Source organism: Gambusia affinis, linkage group LG13 (genome assembly GCF_019740435.1).
Source record: "Gambusia affinis linkage group LG13, SWU_Gaff_1.0, whole genome shotgun sequence".
In the NCBI taxonomy this organism is placed as follows: domain Eukaryota; kingdom Metazoa; phylum Chordata; class Actinopteri; order Cyprinodontiformes; family Poeciliidae; genus Gambusia; species Gambusia affinis.
The window spans coordinates 25,784,818-25,798,825 of NC_057880.1; the positions used below are offsets into that span (position 1 = coordinate 25,784,818).

Genomic DNA, 14,008 nt, shown 5'->3' on the forward strand with positions numbered 1-14,008 from the left:
TGCAGATAAATTTGTTTGCAGCCCTGGTACGAATATTTTTGAAGATTTCAGTCTTTCATTTGAAAACATTTATTGAGCAGAAAAAACACCAAGCCAAGGAATAACGGTTTTTAACAAAGTCATTTGGCACATGTGTTGGTAACCACCACATTGTTTTGAAATTGATGTAACTTAAGTATTTTTATGATTTATTCTTTACTTTTTAAATTGACCAGTATCTAGAACCTTTTGACTCATCTATGAACTTCTGCTTTCTTTGGGGTATAAATTGACCTCACAGAGGATTACAAGAGGAGACCAAGTACAAAGATTGACAAAAAGTTTCTGTCCAACATGTCTGTTAATGGGATATACTGCAAAAACACAAAATATTATTTCTGGTGTACTAACAATGAGAATATCTTAGTGCACTTAAAATAAGACAAAAATAACTTACAAATAACATTTCAGAAAGGTAGAATAGCTGGTTTTGACTCAATAATTCCTGATTTTGACAAAAAAGAAGAACAAGTTGCACTGGCAAATTATCGTACTTATAACTTGGTACTTATATCTTCTTATGGAAATAATCTGCCAGTGAAACCAAAATGTTTTCATCCATATTAAGAAATTATTGACTTAAAACAAGCTCATATGTCTTGGTGAAAAAATACTTGAGTTATTTTTTACTTATTTTCAGTGTGCTAAGGTATTTGTACTAGAAACCAGATAAAAAAAACAAAACAAAAACTTGGTAATATTTGTGGTTCTGTAATTTTATATACAATGACAGTGAGCTGATTTATTTAATGGAAAATCCACCAGAGCTTCATTATGATACTCGACAGAGCTGACCGGGACAACAAACAGTCAGAAAGTCACAGCAGAAAATCTGCAGGAAAAGAAGCCTCTAGGGGCCACAGCTGTCTCTACACTGAAATAAAATTATCTACCCAAGTATTTTTGGTCTAGTTTCTCACTAATATTTTAGTACACTTGAAATAATGCAAAAATAACTCAGAGGAACTTTACAGTAAGATATAGAAACTTGATTTAAGTCAATAAATCTTGAATAAACATACAAAAGGGTGCTAGTTTCACTGGTAGATTATTTCAATAAAAAGAAATTTTTCCCATTTTAGTAGGGAAATAATCTACAAATTTTCATCAAAATTCATAAATTACTGGCTTAATTCAAGCTCCAATATCTTCCTGAAACGTTACTCATGAGTTAGTTTTGTCCTCTTTCAAGTGTGCTGAGATATTTGAACTAGAAAGTCAAGAGAAAATTCTTAGTAGGATTTTGTGTTTTTGCAGTGTGGAATAAACAGGGGCTGTTACAGACGATCAGATCAATAATTGTGCGGCTCGGCCCGGATGAGAGACCCAACAGAGAGAACGTTAGCTCCGGCAGATTCTTCCACATCCTGGTGACTCAGATACACACCAAAGGTCACCTACAGTGAAAAATAAACTTATTAGATAATATTTTCAAGCACTTGCTCAATAAAACCAACAAACAGCATGGAAGTGACTGTGGTTCTGTTTTGAACCCACCTTCCCAGTCCGGTAGGCAGACAGGCTGATGAGCGGCTCTTTGGTTTTGGTCCCTGTGTCCTGGTCTACTCCAATCATCTGGCACCTCCCGCAGCGACCTGTGACCTTTTGGTTGACCACACAGAGAAGTTAATTTCACTCCTGCTTCCACCAGGTGTTCTGGAAAATGTCCCCTCTGCTCACCATGAACCGTGTGTTTCCAATAATCAAGTGCGACCAATTATCCTCCTCAAAGGGTTCTGCTCCAGCGATGACTAAATTGGCGCGGAAGCGGCTGATGACGCTCTGCGTGTCGAGGAGCTGATGGCCCTCACAGCCGTCCTGCCTGCGGAGGGGAGCGTGTGTGGAAATTACATGCTATTTTTCCCTGCGCTGCATCTAAAGAGCCACTGTAATGTAAATGTGCGGACGTCAATGCGTCCCGGAGCGATGAATAAAGAGTTGTGTGTTCCAACCTGCTGCTCATTAGATCCTGAATGAGCGCCACGCTGGCACGGTTGATCATGAGATACTGAGCTTCGTTCACCAGGGAGAGGAGCGGGGAGTCGGCAGCTAGAGAAGAAAGACTTTATTTCACCCCGAAGAATTGTTTCATTTCTGGAAAAACATTCTCATGTACAGTTTCTTCAAACTCCTTCCTCAGAGAAATCATAAAAATGAAGTCCTGATTAGTGGATAAAAAAGTGATTTGGGTGAATTCATCAATGCAGATCAAATGTTTAGTGGGAAAATATAATGTGAAAGGCAATTATGAGTGAGACAGAAACATCTGTCATGAATATGTTTCCCTTTCAGCAATAAAGAGCAGCTACAGAGCTATTTTTTCACATTTTGTCTCATTACAACCATAAAAGATAATGCAGAATTTCAGGATTTTGAGATTGTTTTTGTATCAAATCACACACTTTGTGGTTCTACTTTAGAAATATTTGCTATATTTTACCCCTTCCAAAATCTCCATGCAAATAAAAAAAGAGAAAAAAATCTCACAGACTCAACAGAAACAACTTGGTTCTTTAAAGCTGATTTATGTAACAAAATATTTTTTATGTATTTGTTAAAATTATGAGACAGATCTGTGAAAAGATTCATCTCCTCCTCTTCCTCCCTGAGCTGCTGCTGCTGTCTGAAGAAATTTACCACACTGTCAATAAACCTCATGTACTTGCTGCTAAATGTGCTTATGGCAGAGAAACAACTTAACCGTTACAGGAAAACCATTTATCCGTCATCACCAGTGGCCATGCTAACTAGCCTTAGCATTCACAACAGGCTGCCGTCTTACAGCGCAAAGGGTGCAACACAACAAAATCCAAACATGCAGCCAGAGCCACAGCCATTCAGACTAAAGAATGGCCCAGTCAAAGCCCAGATATTGACTTAATTGAGAGTTTGTGGCGAGATCAACACAATTTATGACACTCTCTGTCCAGTGTTTAAGGCACAAGGTGGGTCTGTAACTGTGATGTATTCCGGCTGCAAATGCCTGCCACACTTTTCAGATTTTGTGTTTTGTAAAACATCTCAAAAATCATTCCTATTGAGATAAATAACAATAAATCCATAGAAGTTTGAAAATATGAGGAGAGTAAATGTGAACAAGATCCGAAGGTAAAAACACTTTTTCAAGAAACCATGAAAGGAAAATTCAGGTTCTTTAAATGTGTTTCAAATGAATAATTAAGTGAAATAAAGGCGAAAACAATCTCTTTAATGTGCAACATCTTTCTTAATCTACAACATCCCAAACAGCGGCCCAATGCAGAAGATAAATGATGAGGATTTTTCTCCTGAGGGATGAACGTCTCAACTTGTGAAAACAGGAAAGTTTGGTGAGTTAAAGCCGAGCGGATCGCCCAGATGACGCCATCCCGACTATCTCACGCTGAGTCTGAAGACAAAACACTGAAAAGAAAGCCTGGATTACAAATGACGAAAGACACGGGTCTGTACCAGTAATGGAGGATCAGCGAAAAGGATGTATCTGTTGCATTGTGGGTAAATGAAGGGTGGAAGAAATATTTGATTTCTTTAAGCTTAAGCTGGAAAAAGACTTGCTGAAGAGGCGATGATTTCAGAATATGAGCTCAAAAAGAAAAACGCTCAGGGTTCAGTTCATTAACTCTTGATGGGGAAAAAAGTCATCTTACATTTATTTCTTTTAGGTTTTTCACACAATTAGGGTGTGAAAAGTTTAAAACAGATGCAAAAAATGTAAGAAGTTATAAAACTTCCACAATTCTACCATTTTCTCTCGAATGTTCAAACTTCAAGGTTTTGCAAACTATAATAAATAATTTTCTGAACAATTCAACTGAAAAATTAACAAACCTGTCTGGATTTCTAAGTTAATCAACGATTATTTCAACAATCGATGCATCACCATTAGCAATTAAACAGCAAGAAGATGTAAATAATCTCTGGTATTTAGTTTCAACTCTGGCAGCGATACCTGTATGTTTAAAAAAAATCGTCTGATACCGATGTTAAAGCCGATATATCGTCCAAACCTGGAAATGATTTATCATGGTGAATTTCCAAAGTCTTAAAGATCTGTAATTTTACCAGGAGCCAAAATATCTATTATTCACCTGGTGATTATTTTATCTTGTTGACATGTAAATTGAGCATTTTTTTGTCTTTGTGTGTTTGACTCCAAGTCTGAGGCATAACAGAGTCAATCAAGCAGAAACGCGCTGCAGAGAGGTGGTTCACGTAGGTCAGGAGCTTCCCGTGGAGAAATGCAGCTTTTAGCATTGATTTTTTTCTCTCCTTTGTAACCTTGAAGAAGTTTTACATAAAACAAGAAGCATTTAATCTACCAAATGAAAGTTCCTAACCCAAAAGGATAACATGACCTCTTTAATTCTCAGTATGTATCCTTTTGTTTGGCTAATTTCTTTCAGAGTTGTTGTCTCTTAATAATAACTATCACAGAAGGCAAGAGCCTTGAAAATATTTTACTTTAGTGGATCCTTGACGATAATCGTAACGCTACACAGGCGGCAGGATATCAGCTGAAAACCGGAGAGAAATTAAAATGTGGTGTTTCCAGACAAAAGGATGATAATCAATAGAATGAACATAAACTATGAACATTTGAAGAGGAGGGATCAACAGAAGTCTTGTTTAATTGTGGAGCAGTTGTGGGTTTAATAGTCACAGAGGAACAGAGATAAAGTTATGAGGGAATAAAAAAAAAAGCCTTTTATATTAATGGTTGGTATTGTTGTTCAGTCCATTAACATAAAAACTGAAATTATAAAGCTGGAACAGCGAAGGACTCAAAGAAAAACTACTGATCTCTAAAGAAGCATTTAGATCTACAGAAAACACCAGATTCTTTTGTAATTGAAAACATGGAGGTATTGATTTTATCATCTGGGTTTGTTTGATTGCACCTCCAAGCTACTGAGCAGTTTATGCAATAAATCCCACAAATATCCCAAAGTTTAAACAGTTTTATTTTCAGTAAAGCTTTACTTAGAGTTATTAAGAGTTGCAACAATACATGAATGCAAACCAGTGTGCTACAGTGTGACCCTGGCAGGTAATAAATGTATTATTATTATTATTATTATTATTATTATTATTATTATTATTATTATTATTATTAAAAGAGCGTAATATTTAAACTTATCCTGTGTTTTGTAATATCAAGTTTTTCATTTTATAATTTTTGTTTGATTCCTGTGAAATGTCTGAGGTCTTTTAAAAATGGCAATAGAAATAAAAAATATTCTTCTTATTCTTATTGTTATTTTAAGAATGCATCATTTTACATAAATGCATAAATTCTAGTCAAAGGTGACAGCTGTCAGGATTGTTAGTTTTATTATTTTCTCCATAAGAGCAGAAATAAATATCAGTAGACTTGAAAATGTGATTAAATGTAACGTTGATGATAAAAATCTAACTTCTTTATGAAGTTGGTATCCTGAACATATAATTTTTTTAAAATCTCTATTTGAGACTAGGTTAAACATTTTATTGTCACTTTCATGTTTTCATCTTCACTTGATTTGTGAATTTATTTTATTTTGCTAAGAGTTCAAACCAAACCAATGCAAAGTGAAGAAGAACTTTAACTATTTTGATATCAGATATCTGAGAAAAATGTATCCAAAACTCAGCTAATACCACAAAGTTACTTTTACATTTAGCAACTTTTCAGACATAGAAAAAAGCAATCAATAAACTCCTAAAGATTAATTGGAATAAAGGTTGAAAGGCTTCCTCTGCCTCCTTTCCACATTACAGTTGTGAAATACTTTGTTCTGGTTTTACACATAAAATCTCAGTCCAGTTTGTGTTTGTAACAAAATGTGAAAAAATCACAAACTTTCAAAAGTGTGAAAATAACTCAGCCCTAAAAACTGAAGGAAAACCTACAAATGAAGTTGATTTTTGTGTATTTTTGTGACAAATTATTAAATTACTGATCTGTATTATATCTAGTTTGACTCAAATAAAAAAAATAGCATTTAATAATGCAAACTACGGTAAGTGCTTTGACACTTAGAAAGAATGTCAATGTTACTTTTATAGTTGTTACACAAATATTGGTTAACTGTAACTTTATCAGCTGATTTTAAAATAACATGGTACTCTTAAATACCAGTCTGCCTTTTAAATTCAAAATATATTTTTTTCAAGTTTGCTGCTTTTCTAAGGTGAAAATCAACAGCATTAATAACTCTGGTATGATGTAAGCTAATTTAAAACAATGCTAATGATAGCAGGTATGTTGCACACATAGAGTAGCTTATAAATGGTGATGACATGTTGGTCTGGGAGAGGCGGTGGTGAGGGGGGGGCTCATAATGAAAATCTGCTTGTTGACCCAAACAGGCTTGGACCGGCCCTGCCCCCATGTATGCATGGTTTCTTTTGGCTTGTCTGCTCTGCCTAAGCTGCTCTATCTGAGTGTGTGCTGGTAGTTTGTCCTGAGTGTCTCCATGTGATCCTGTGATGGACCTGGACAAAGAAACCAGCCCCCCCTGGCCCCCCCAAACCCGGATACGCGGGTTCAGATACTGGATGGATATTTCTGCTGTAGCTACCTTCGGCTGGCTTCCTCTTCATTTCTCGTGTGTAATCAGGACGTTGTCTTATCAGGCGGCACGGCTGTCCCAGGAAGTCTGAAAGCCAGGATGCAGCCTCGTCTCCGCAGTCCATCGTCTCCACCCTGGGAGACAGAAGAGGATTATTTTCAGGAGGCCCAGGAGGCATTTCTTCAGAGCTTCATGCTTCCTGCTATTTGCTGCGACATCTAATCCAAGAATCAGTGAATAAATAGCATTTTTTCTTCTTCTTCTTTTTTTTATGGTGACATGTCATGTGGGGATATGTCAGAGGAGATTAATATCTCCTTCCTATTGTTTGTTTGGCTATGACAAGTTGTGGGCAACAAGACTTTTCAGAGAGAAGGAGGCCCAGACAAGAAAACAAACAAAAACAAGGCAGCACTGAGAGAAGGGAAAAATGTCGATGTGTTTTCACCTGTCACCGCAAACTTTACTGCGACACACACAAGAGTCTGCGTGCCGCCGAACGTCGTCTTCCAGGGGGACCGACACGGTCTCCATGCCTGCAGGGCAGAGAGGGAGAAGAGGGAAAATCCTCTTACTGCAAAATTCGCCTGATTGAGACTTTCCTCGTTAGGCAGTGAATTTGTTCTCAGTGAGACGCGCAGAGACTCTCTGACCCGACGCCTGCAGGAACAATTTGTTTGCAGCGAGGTGGACTTGTGGGCGAATGAGGCATAAACGCGTCTCTCTCTTCTGACTCAGACACACGCCATTGTGGTTTACCACCATCCAGCCTCTGTCGTACCGCAGACCCAGCGGCCCCACCGGCCAGTCCTGCACCTGCACGAAGAACAGCACAGAGTCCAATCACACAGAGGACCACACAAAGACAAGAAGGGATGCGCTCCAACCTCGTATGCGCCGCAGGATTTGACGGGGTATATATAGATGTTGGTCAGAGTGTAAGCATCCCCGGGGCGTTTGGAGCCTCCATGTCCAAATCCTTTACAAGATGCTTCTGCGGATTTCTTCTCAGCTCCTCTGTGGAGTTGTCCATTAGAAATGTCAACTGAAGGGTGTTGATTGGATTCCTCTGATGGCGGCCCAGCTGTTCTCAGCTTCTGCAGCCTGGCTTGGTCTACTGTGACGGGTTTCTCCACAAAGCACTCGGCAACAAACTTCAGGAACTTTTGACAGTCTTCGAAGGTGGACATGTAGCCGAAGGACAGGCGGACGGATCCGGTCGGCTGGCCGTCCACCAAGTCCATGTTGTCCCCGCAGACATGACCTGCCTAGTAGAGTAAAATAAAAAAATGAAATAAAAAACATGCTTCATTTCAGCAAACATTCACCTTTTGTCATTTTCACACAACAAACGAATTTCTATCCTTCAAACTTTTTCACATTTTGTTACATTGAAACCAAAAACTTAAATATTTTTATTGGGGTTTTATGTGAAAAAGCAACACAAAGCGGTGCATAACAACAACCAATCAGGTGTGCAGATGCCACACATGCTGCACACAAGCTGTTTACATTACCTTTAGATTGTCTCAGAGCGGTGATGTCACACTCATTTATGTAACTTATTTTGGGCCAAGATCAAGATCAAGATCAGGAATCTTCTCAAGGGTCCGTTGTGGCAGAATGTATTGATAAAACCCGTTAACAAACTTTTAAAATATTAATAAAAGGCAGTCTTTGACTTTGGTAAGTACTTACTAAAGTTAAATATTGAACATCTTTTCACATTGGTCTGTCCTTTAAGAATTATGATTATTTTTGTGACTTTTAGCAATTAAAGTCACAGATTTTGTGGAGCCAATTTAGAAATATATGAAGAAATTATGCAATAATTGCATTTATGTATGGCTGTAAATGTGACTTTTTTTGTTATTCGCTGTCTTGATCACAAACTACAGCTGGACATGAAGTAAGGCTGAGGCAGCAGTAGTAGAAGTATGAAATACTGCCACCTGCAGGGGGGAGTCAGTCATTAAAACAAATGTTTTTGAACATTTTTTGTGGAATAAACTCAAAATTAAATTAGTGCAAAAAAGTGGGGTGGTCTGTTGATTTTGCGTGAATAACTGTGACTGTGAAAATGCAAAAAACTAGAAGCATGATTGTTGTAATTTAGTAGAATACAGATAAAAACTCCTACGTATCTCTAGAGTCTAGAGGGCCACATAAAAAGCTAAGGCGGGCCGGATTTGGCCCCCAGGCCTTGAGTTTGACACATGAGCTTCAGAGATAATTTCTTCCCCAATTTCTCTCTTTGATGAAAACAACAAACATCTTACAGCCACATTGTTATCTTCTCTGCTGTAATAAAGGTATTTGCATTATTTAAAAAAATTTTTTGGTTGTACATAATATATGTACTTGGTGTTCTTCAGTGTTTTTTAAAATGTACATATTGATATTTAGTGTCCACGCTGTGAGCAAACTCAAAGTCAGATTAATTGTTTACAGACGTAAAGTTAAATCTGCTTTTCAACAACTGAGTTGTTTTTATTCATTAAACCTCCTTTATTTGGGTATTTCTGAATAAAATTGAGCTCCAACCCACTGGAGCTCAGGTTGGGCATTTAACAGCTTACAATTGTTTAACTGGGTGGAATTTTACCCCAGAAAAGACTAACATGGGGGCAGTAATTTTCCAGTAACTATTTGATGGAGTGTTGAGGTTAACGTTTGCTAAACCTTTTGAATAAGTTACATTTTTCAGCTAAGTTACCTTTTTATCAGGTTAAAGTAGTTCACAGCCTGGCTTTTTATTCAAAGTGATATTTTAGGGCCTTAACCAGATTATTTTCTGAGGCAAAAATAAAAACAAGCCCAATCCCAGTGGATTGTTAGCAGATTTTGAGTTTAGTTTCTGTTCTTTGGGACGCATCTCTCAGGATTTAATTATGAAATACCTCAAAGCGTCAAACTATGTGTGACACTGAAATGATTTAATTTCTACTTGGAAGAGTTAATACTTATGAAATTATTATAAAGCACTTTCTCATCCTTTCTCTCCTCAAAAGAGAAAAAAACAGGTCGTTTTTACAGCTTCCCATGGATTTTATAGAGACTTTATATGAGGTGTCAATCAATACCTTGCGGATTTAAAGTCTCTGGGTGGCACTGTGTTGGACCCCCAGAGCAGAAACAAGCAAGGGAATAACCAGAGTTAGTCCAAGAGGAAAAACATTATGGCTCTACCTTAAAACAACCTATTTCCAGGTGTTAGAATGGCCTAGTCAAAGAGTTATTAGATTTGGATTGGGGGGGAAATGTATCGTTTTCTTCCAGTTCACAAGTCTGTGCTACTTTGTCTTATAATATTTTAGCATTTCAGTAAAATGCTAAAATGTAAAAAAGCTGAAGGGGTGTGAAAACGTTTGCGCTTCCTACCTGCAGGTTTTTCTTCATCTGCTGGCTGGAGATGCCGAGGAAAGCCTGGCAGGCCCCGGTGTTGCAGAAACAACCAGTTCTCACATGAATATTGTACAGACTGGCCATTCTGTCCACCTAGCAGCAAAGAGAGAGACAGAGAGAGGACGGCTGTAGAATTTCCCACAGATGCATAAACATGCATTAATTAAGCAATTAAAATATGAAATGAATCCCTTCAATCACATGTACCTGTGAGTACCCAATTATCTGTCCACTTGAATCCAAGAGGTTAAAGTTCAGGATTGCTCCCTGAGTGATTGGGCTCTCAAACTGGCCCTCAGTGTATATCTGCGCCACCGGTCTACCGTTGCCATGGCAAAGACTTGAGAGCAGCATGTAAGTGTAGCGTGCCAAGCCAAAAGTGTGCTGCTGGATGTTGTGCATGCTCCCTGCAGGCGAAAACAGATAAAGACGATAACAGTTTCAGGTTCTCATCAGGAATAAACTGAATGCATTGTGATTCTGATATTAAAAAATAACAAGTTGAACCTGTTATCCTGTAAAGAGATTCAAACGCATGGTTTAAAGCGATGATGTCCAAAAAGGAGACAGTTCCATCTTCAAATCTTTATCAGAGAAATTAAACGCATTACAATTCGGCCTGGCACGGTAACAAATGTTACTGGATGATAATTACATTTATTATTGCAATAAATGATGATATTGTTGTTTTGAGAACATTTTCAAGTAATATAATGATAAAGGGGTAAAAATGCAAGAACACATTCTCAAAAACTCTAAAGAATATTTAACTGTGAAACTGGAAGACATTTTAAATATTCCACATTAAAACAAAGTTGTCCTACAAAAAGGACCAGACTGAAGACAGAGAAAAACAATAAATCATGCAAATAAAAATTAATTATTGTTCTAATCTATTATGTGATTAAGTGATTTACTGTATATTGTGACAGGCCTAACTACAGTTCAGGATAAAAACGAAGGATTCAGAGGGTTTTACTGGCTGCAGCACTTCACCTGTCAGAAATGTTTTCCACCTGCACATAATAATCCTCTCCAGACAGGTAAGCTGCTGCTGTGCCTCCTCCAAAATAAGACTTTTTTAGTATGCCTGCTGCGTCGTTATGGACAAGAAGAGCCCCCAGACCCGTTGGGAAGCCGAATATCTTGTAGAAGGAAATGGGAATGAAATCAGCGGGGCAGTCCTGCAGGCTTAGAGGGGAACAGCCGACATGCGAAGCTGCGTCGAGCAGCACGAACCAGCGGCCTGGCAGGTCGCACGCTGGGTAGAGGCGTCTCGCCTGGATGCCTCTCACATGGCTGAGAGGATACTTCCTCCCTGAGAAGTTGCTCTGCGCCGGGTAGCAGAAAAGGTGCGGCGTTTGGCAGGAAGCATCTTCTCCCTGAACTCTGTCCTTTGCCCGGGTTGTCAGCTCCTGCGGGGCAACGGGAAGGGCAACGACCCGCAGGGGTGCAGTCTGTCCTCTCATGCCAACAACAGACGTGTGACTGTCGGTGAGATAGCAGAAGAAACTGCCAGCTTCCCTCTTAGCACCGGAGCTCCAGGGAAAGCTCTCAGCCACCAACTTGAGAGCAGCTGTGCAGCCAGAAGTGAAGATCACCGAATATTCTTTGGAGCTGGTGTTGAAATGCTGCAACACTCTGCAAGAAGACAGTCAGTTTTTAGTCTTCTGGACCGGAGTATCCCAGAGCTCCTGCATTACACAGCGAGGCGCTACCTGTCTCTGACCCGCTCCACGGTGTCGTGTGTCAAGCTGCTGCTGGGACTGTGGCTGTGGGGGTTTCCTGAAGGGAAAAAGGCCAAAAACTTTTCAAGAATTATGCTGCTGTAAAGGACAGACTGAAGGAACATGTTTCTATTTATTTCAGTTCATACTAGTGGTTTATTTTATGTACTTTAGGTTTAACTCCATTAAAGCTGCAGTATGTAACTTTTTTTTGTTAAAACTGTCTCCGTGTTGTGACAGCATAATATGAGACAGATGATCTTTGTAAAAATCTGTTTCCTCCACCTGTTGCCTGAGCTGCTGCAGCTGTCTAAAGATATGCACCACTAAAAACAACCAGACAAGGAGAAGGATCTTAGCACTGTCAATCATCCTTGTGAACGTGCTGCTAAATGTGCTAATGGTGGAAAAACAACCTACAATTACAGGCAAACTGTTCACTGGCCCTAGCTATTAGCTTTATCATTCACTGTTGTGAATGATAAAGCTATTAGCTTTACCAACAGGCTGCAGAGAGCAAAGGATGTAAGGGAGCAGTGCGTACATAGGGTTGATTGACTGCGCTAAGACCCGCCTCCTGGCTCTCATTGGTTGATTTTATTTAGCACTGGAATAAGGCAGCGAAGTTTGATGTTTCACAGAATTTTCTGTATCACACCATGATCTCACAACACAGTGACAGTTTCAACAAATGTGATTTTTTAAAAAGTTACATGCTGTAGCATTAAATGAGGGTGGAGTTTTCCCTGTGAAGTGGGTTAAAGTGTCAAAAATAATTATTTTTATGAAATAAACAAATAAAAAAATATAGGACATAAAGTAACCCTGAAATGAAAACAGTAAATGTGATTGATGGGAAAAGTTTATTAATCACATTGATTGAAAAATAAATATATTTTTGTTTTTATTTCATGAGAATGATAATATTTAAGTAATATTTATTTATTGTTGAATGAAGCAGCTTTTCATAAATGAAGGGACAATGACACAAAGTTTGGAAAAAAAGTCAAATTTCAGACTTTAATGTCAGAACTCTGAAAAAGTCAAAATTTTAAGATTTCTGGGATTAAAATCTGAATTCTGACTTTTTTGGTCCTAATTATCTTCCGTAGAATTCTTACACTGTACAAATAGTTCGGTTCTGTTAAAATGGACAAGGTGAGCGGTAGACCCGGAGGTCCTCTGGGTCATTCCCCATCCTGATGATGGCACTATTTACTAATGACCTGAATTCTGGTACCGAATGAAACAAAAAACACAAAATATGTCACTTTCTGACTTTTCTCACCGTACAGATTCGTGGAAATGTCCCGGAAGTAGTCTCTGAGCAGAGACTCCGGGTACAGAGTGGCTGCAGCATGATCCAGATATGTAACTCCTGTTTGTTACAGAAAAAACAGGCCTGTTATAGTTGGATCCAGCTGTCCTCCGATCAGCGCGGCGAACCGTCTCTCTACCTTTGGACCTTCGGAACTCCTGCTCCACCACGTCCCGGAAGTTCCCCCCGTAGCCGTATTGATCGCAGCATTGCTGGAAAGATTCAAAAGAACAGAGATCGTGGAAATCCATCGTGGAATCCGGCAGCTGGACGCACTTCAGCACGCTGCTACTGTCATTATCAGCTCCAAAGTCCAGAGATAAACCCAGACTATCCGACTAAACACAAAGTCACTCTTTGTGTTTCTGCTACCGTCCGGAACCAGAGCCTGCGGGCTGGAAGGACGGACAGTGGACGGTCACATGGAGACATGTGGGGAATCTCAGACATCAGAGCGACTTTACTCCGGTTCTGACTTCATTCAGCCCAAAAAAAGATAAGAAGTTCGGTTTAATAACTGATTTACAGTGGGAGTCAGAGGCGGTTCTAGTAGAAATGAGGGCGACCCCTCCCAGTCCCATGGTGGGCAGACTGTAGCCTCAAGTAGAAATAAAAAGCATCAACACAATGACTGGAGTAAGAAAAAAAAAATGCAAAAGGGATGCCATCAAAATTTTCAAGAATATAATCAAATAAAAAGGGATGCAAAATAATTTACTTTATTCATTCAGTCAGGATTAAGCCAGGAAACTTTCTTTATGCAGAACCTTTCATAGGTCAAAAACCACAAAATGCTTCACAGTAAAACAAGCATTAAAAACAGAAAACATTTTGCACTTTTTATGTTTGAAACCAATAATTAGTTTAGAAAATTTGGTCCAATGAAACTTGATTAATAACAACCTTAAAGCAGTAAAGGTATGGTTTTTCCTTAAGCTCAAAATTCACTTTTTATTGTTTCAAATTAT

General features: G+C 38.8%; 1 protein-coding gene across 1 annotated transcript; it reads right to left on the minus strand.

The window, feature by feature from the left end:
* Positions 1 to 53: 53 nt before the first annotated feature.
* On the minus strand, positions 54 to 13,731 carry mocos (molybdenum cofactor sulfurase). Its single transcript, XM_044137070.1, has 15 exons — positions 13,180 to 13,731; positions 13,011 to 13,100; positions 11,714 to 11,780; positions 10,992 to 11,636; positions 10,503 to 10,579; positions 10,203 to 10,402; positions 9,972 to 10,088; positions 7,478 to 7,858; positions 7,244 to 7,406; positions 7,039 to 7,126; positions 6,600 to 6,724; positions 1,992 to 2,088; positions 1,720 to 1,861; positions 1,537 to 1,641; positions 54 to 1,436 (listed from the first exon to the last, which is right to left on the minus strand). Exons 1-15 carry the CDS (start codon positions 13,289 to 13,291, stop codon positions 1,332 to 1,334), a joined length of 2,514 nt encoding a protein of 837 aa, XP_043993005.1. The 5' UTR covers positions 13,292 to 13,731; the 3' UTR covers positions 54 to 1,331.
* Positions 13,732 to 14,008: the final 277 nt, after the last annotated feature.

Excerpts from the sequence above, each read along its gene's own strand:
- mocos (XM_044137070.1), bottom strand. The coding sequence starts at position 13,291 with ATGGATTTCCACGATCTCTGTTCTTTTGAATCTTTCCAGCAATGCTGC. Across the intron at positions 10,089-10,202 it reads AGATAATTGGGTACTCACAG|GTGGACAGAATGGCCAGTCT; the intron begins GTACATGTGATT and ends CTTTGCTGCTAG. Across the intron at positions 1,862-1,991 it reads CAGGATCTAATGAGCAGCAG|GCAGGACGGCTGTGAGGGCC; the intron begins GTTGGAACACAC and ends TCCCCTCCGCAG.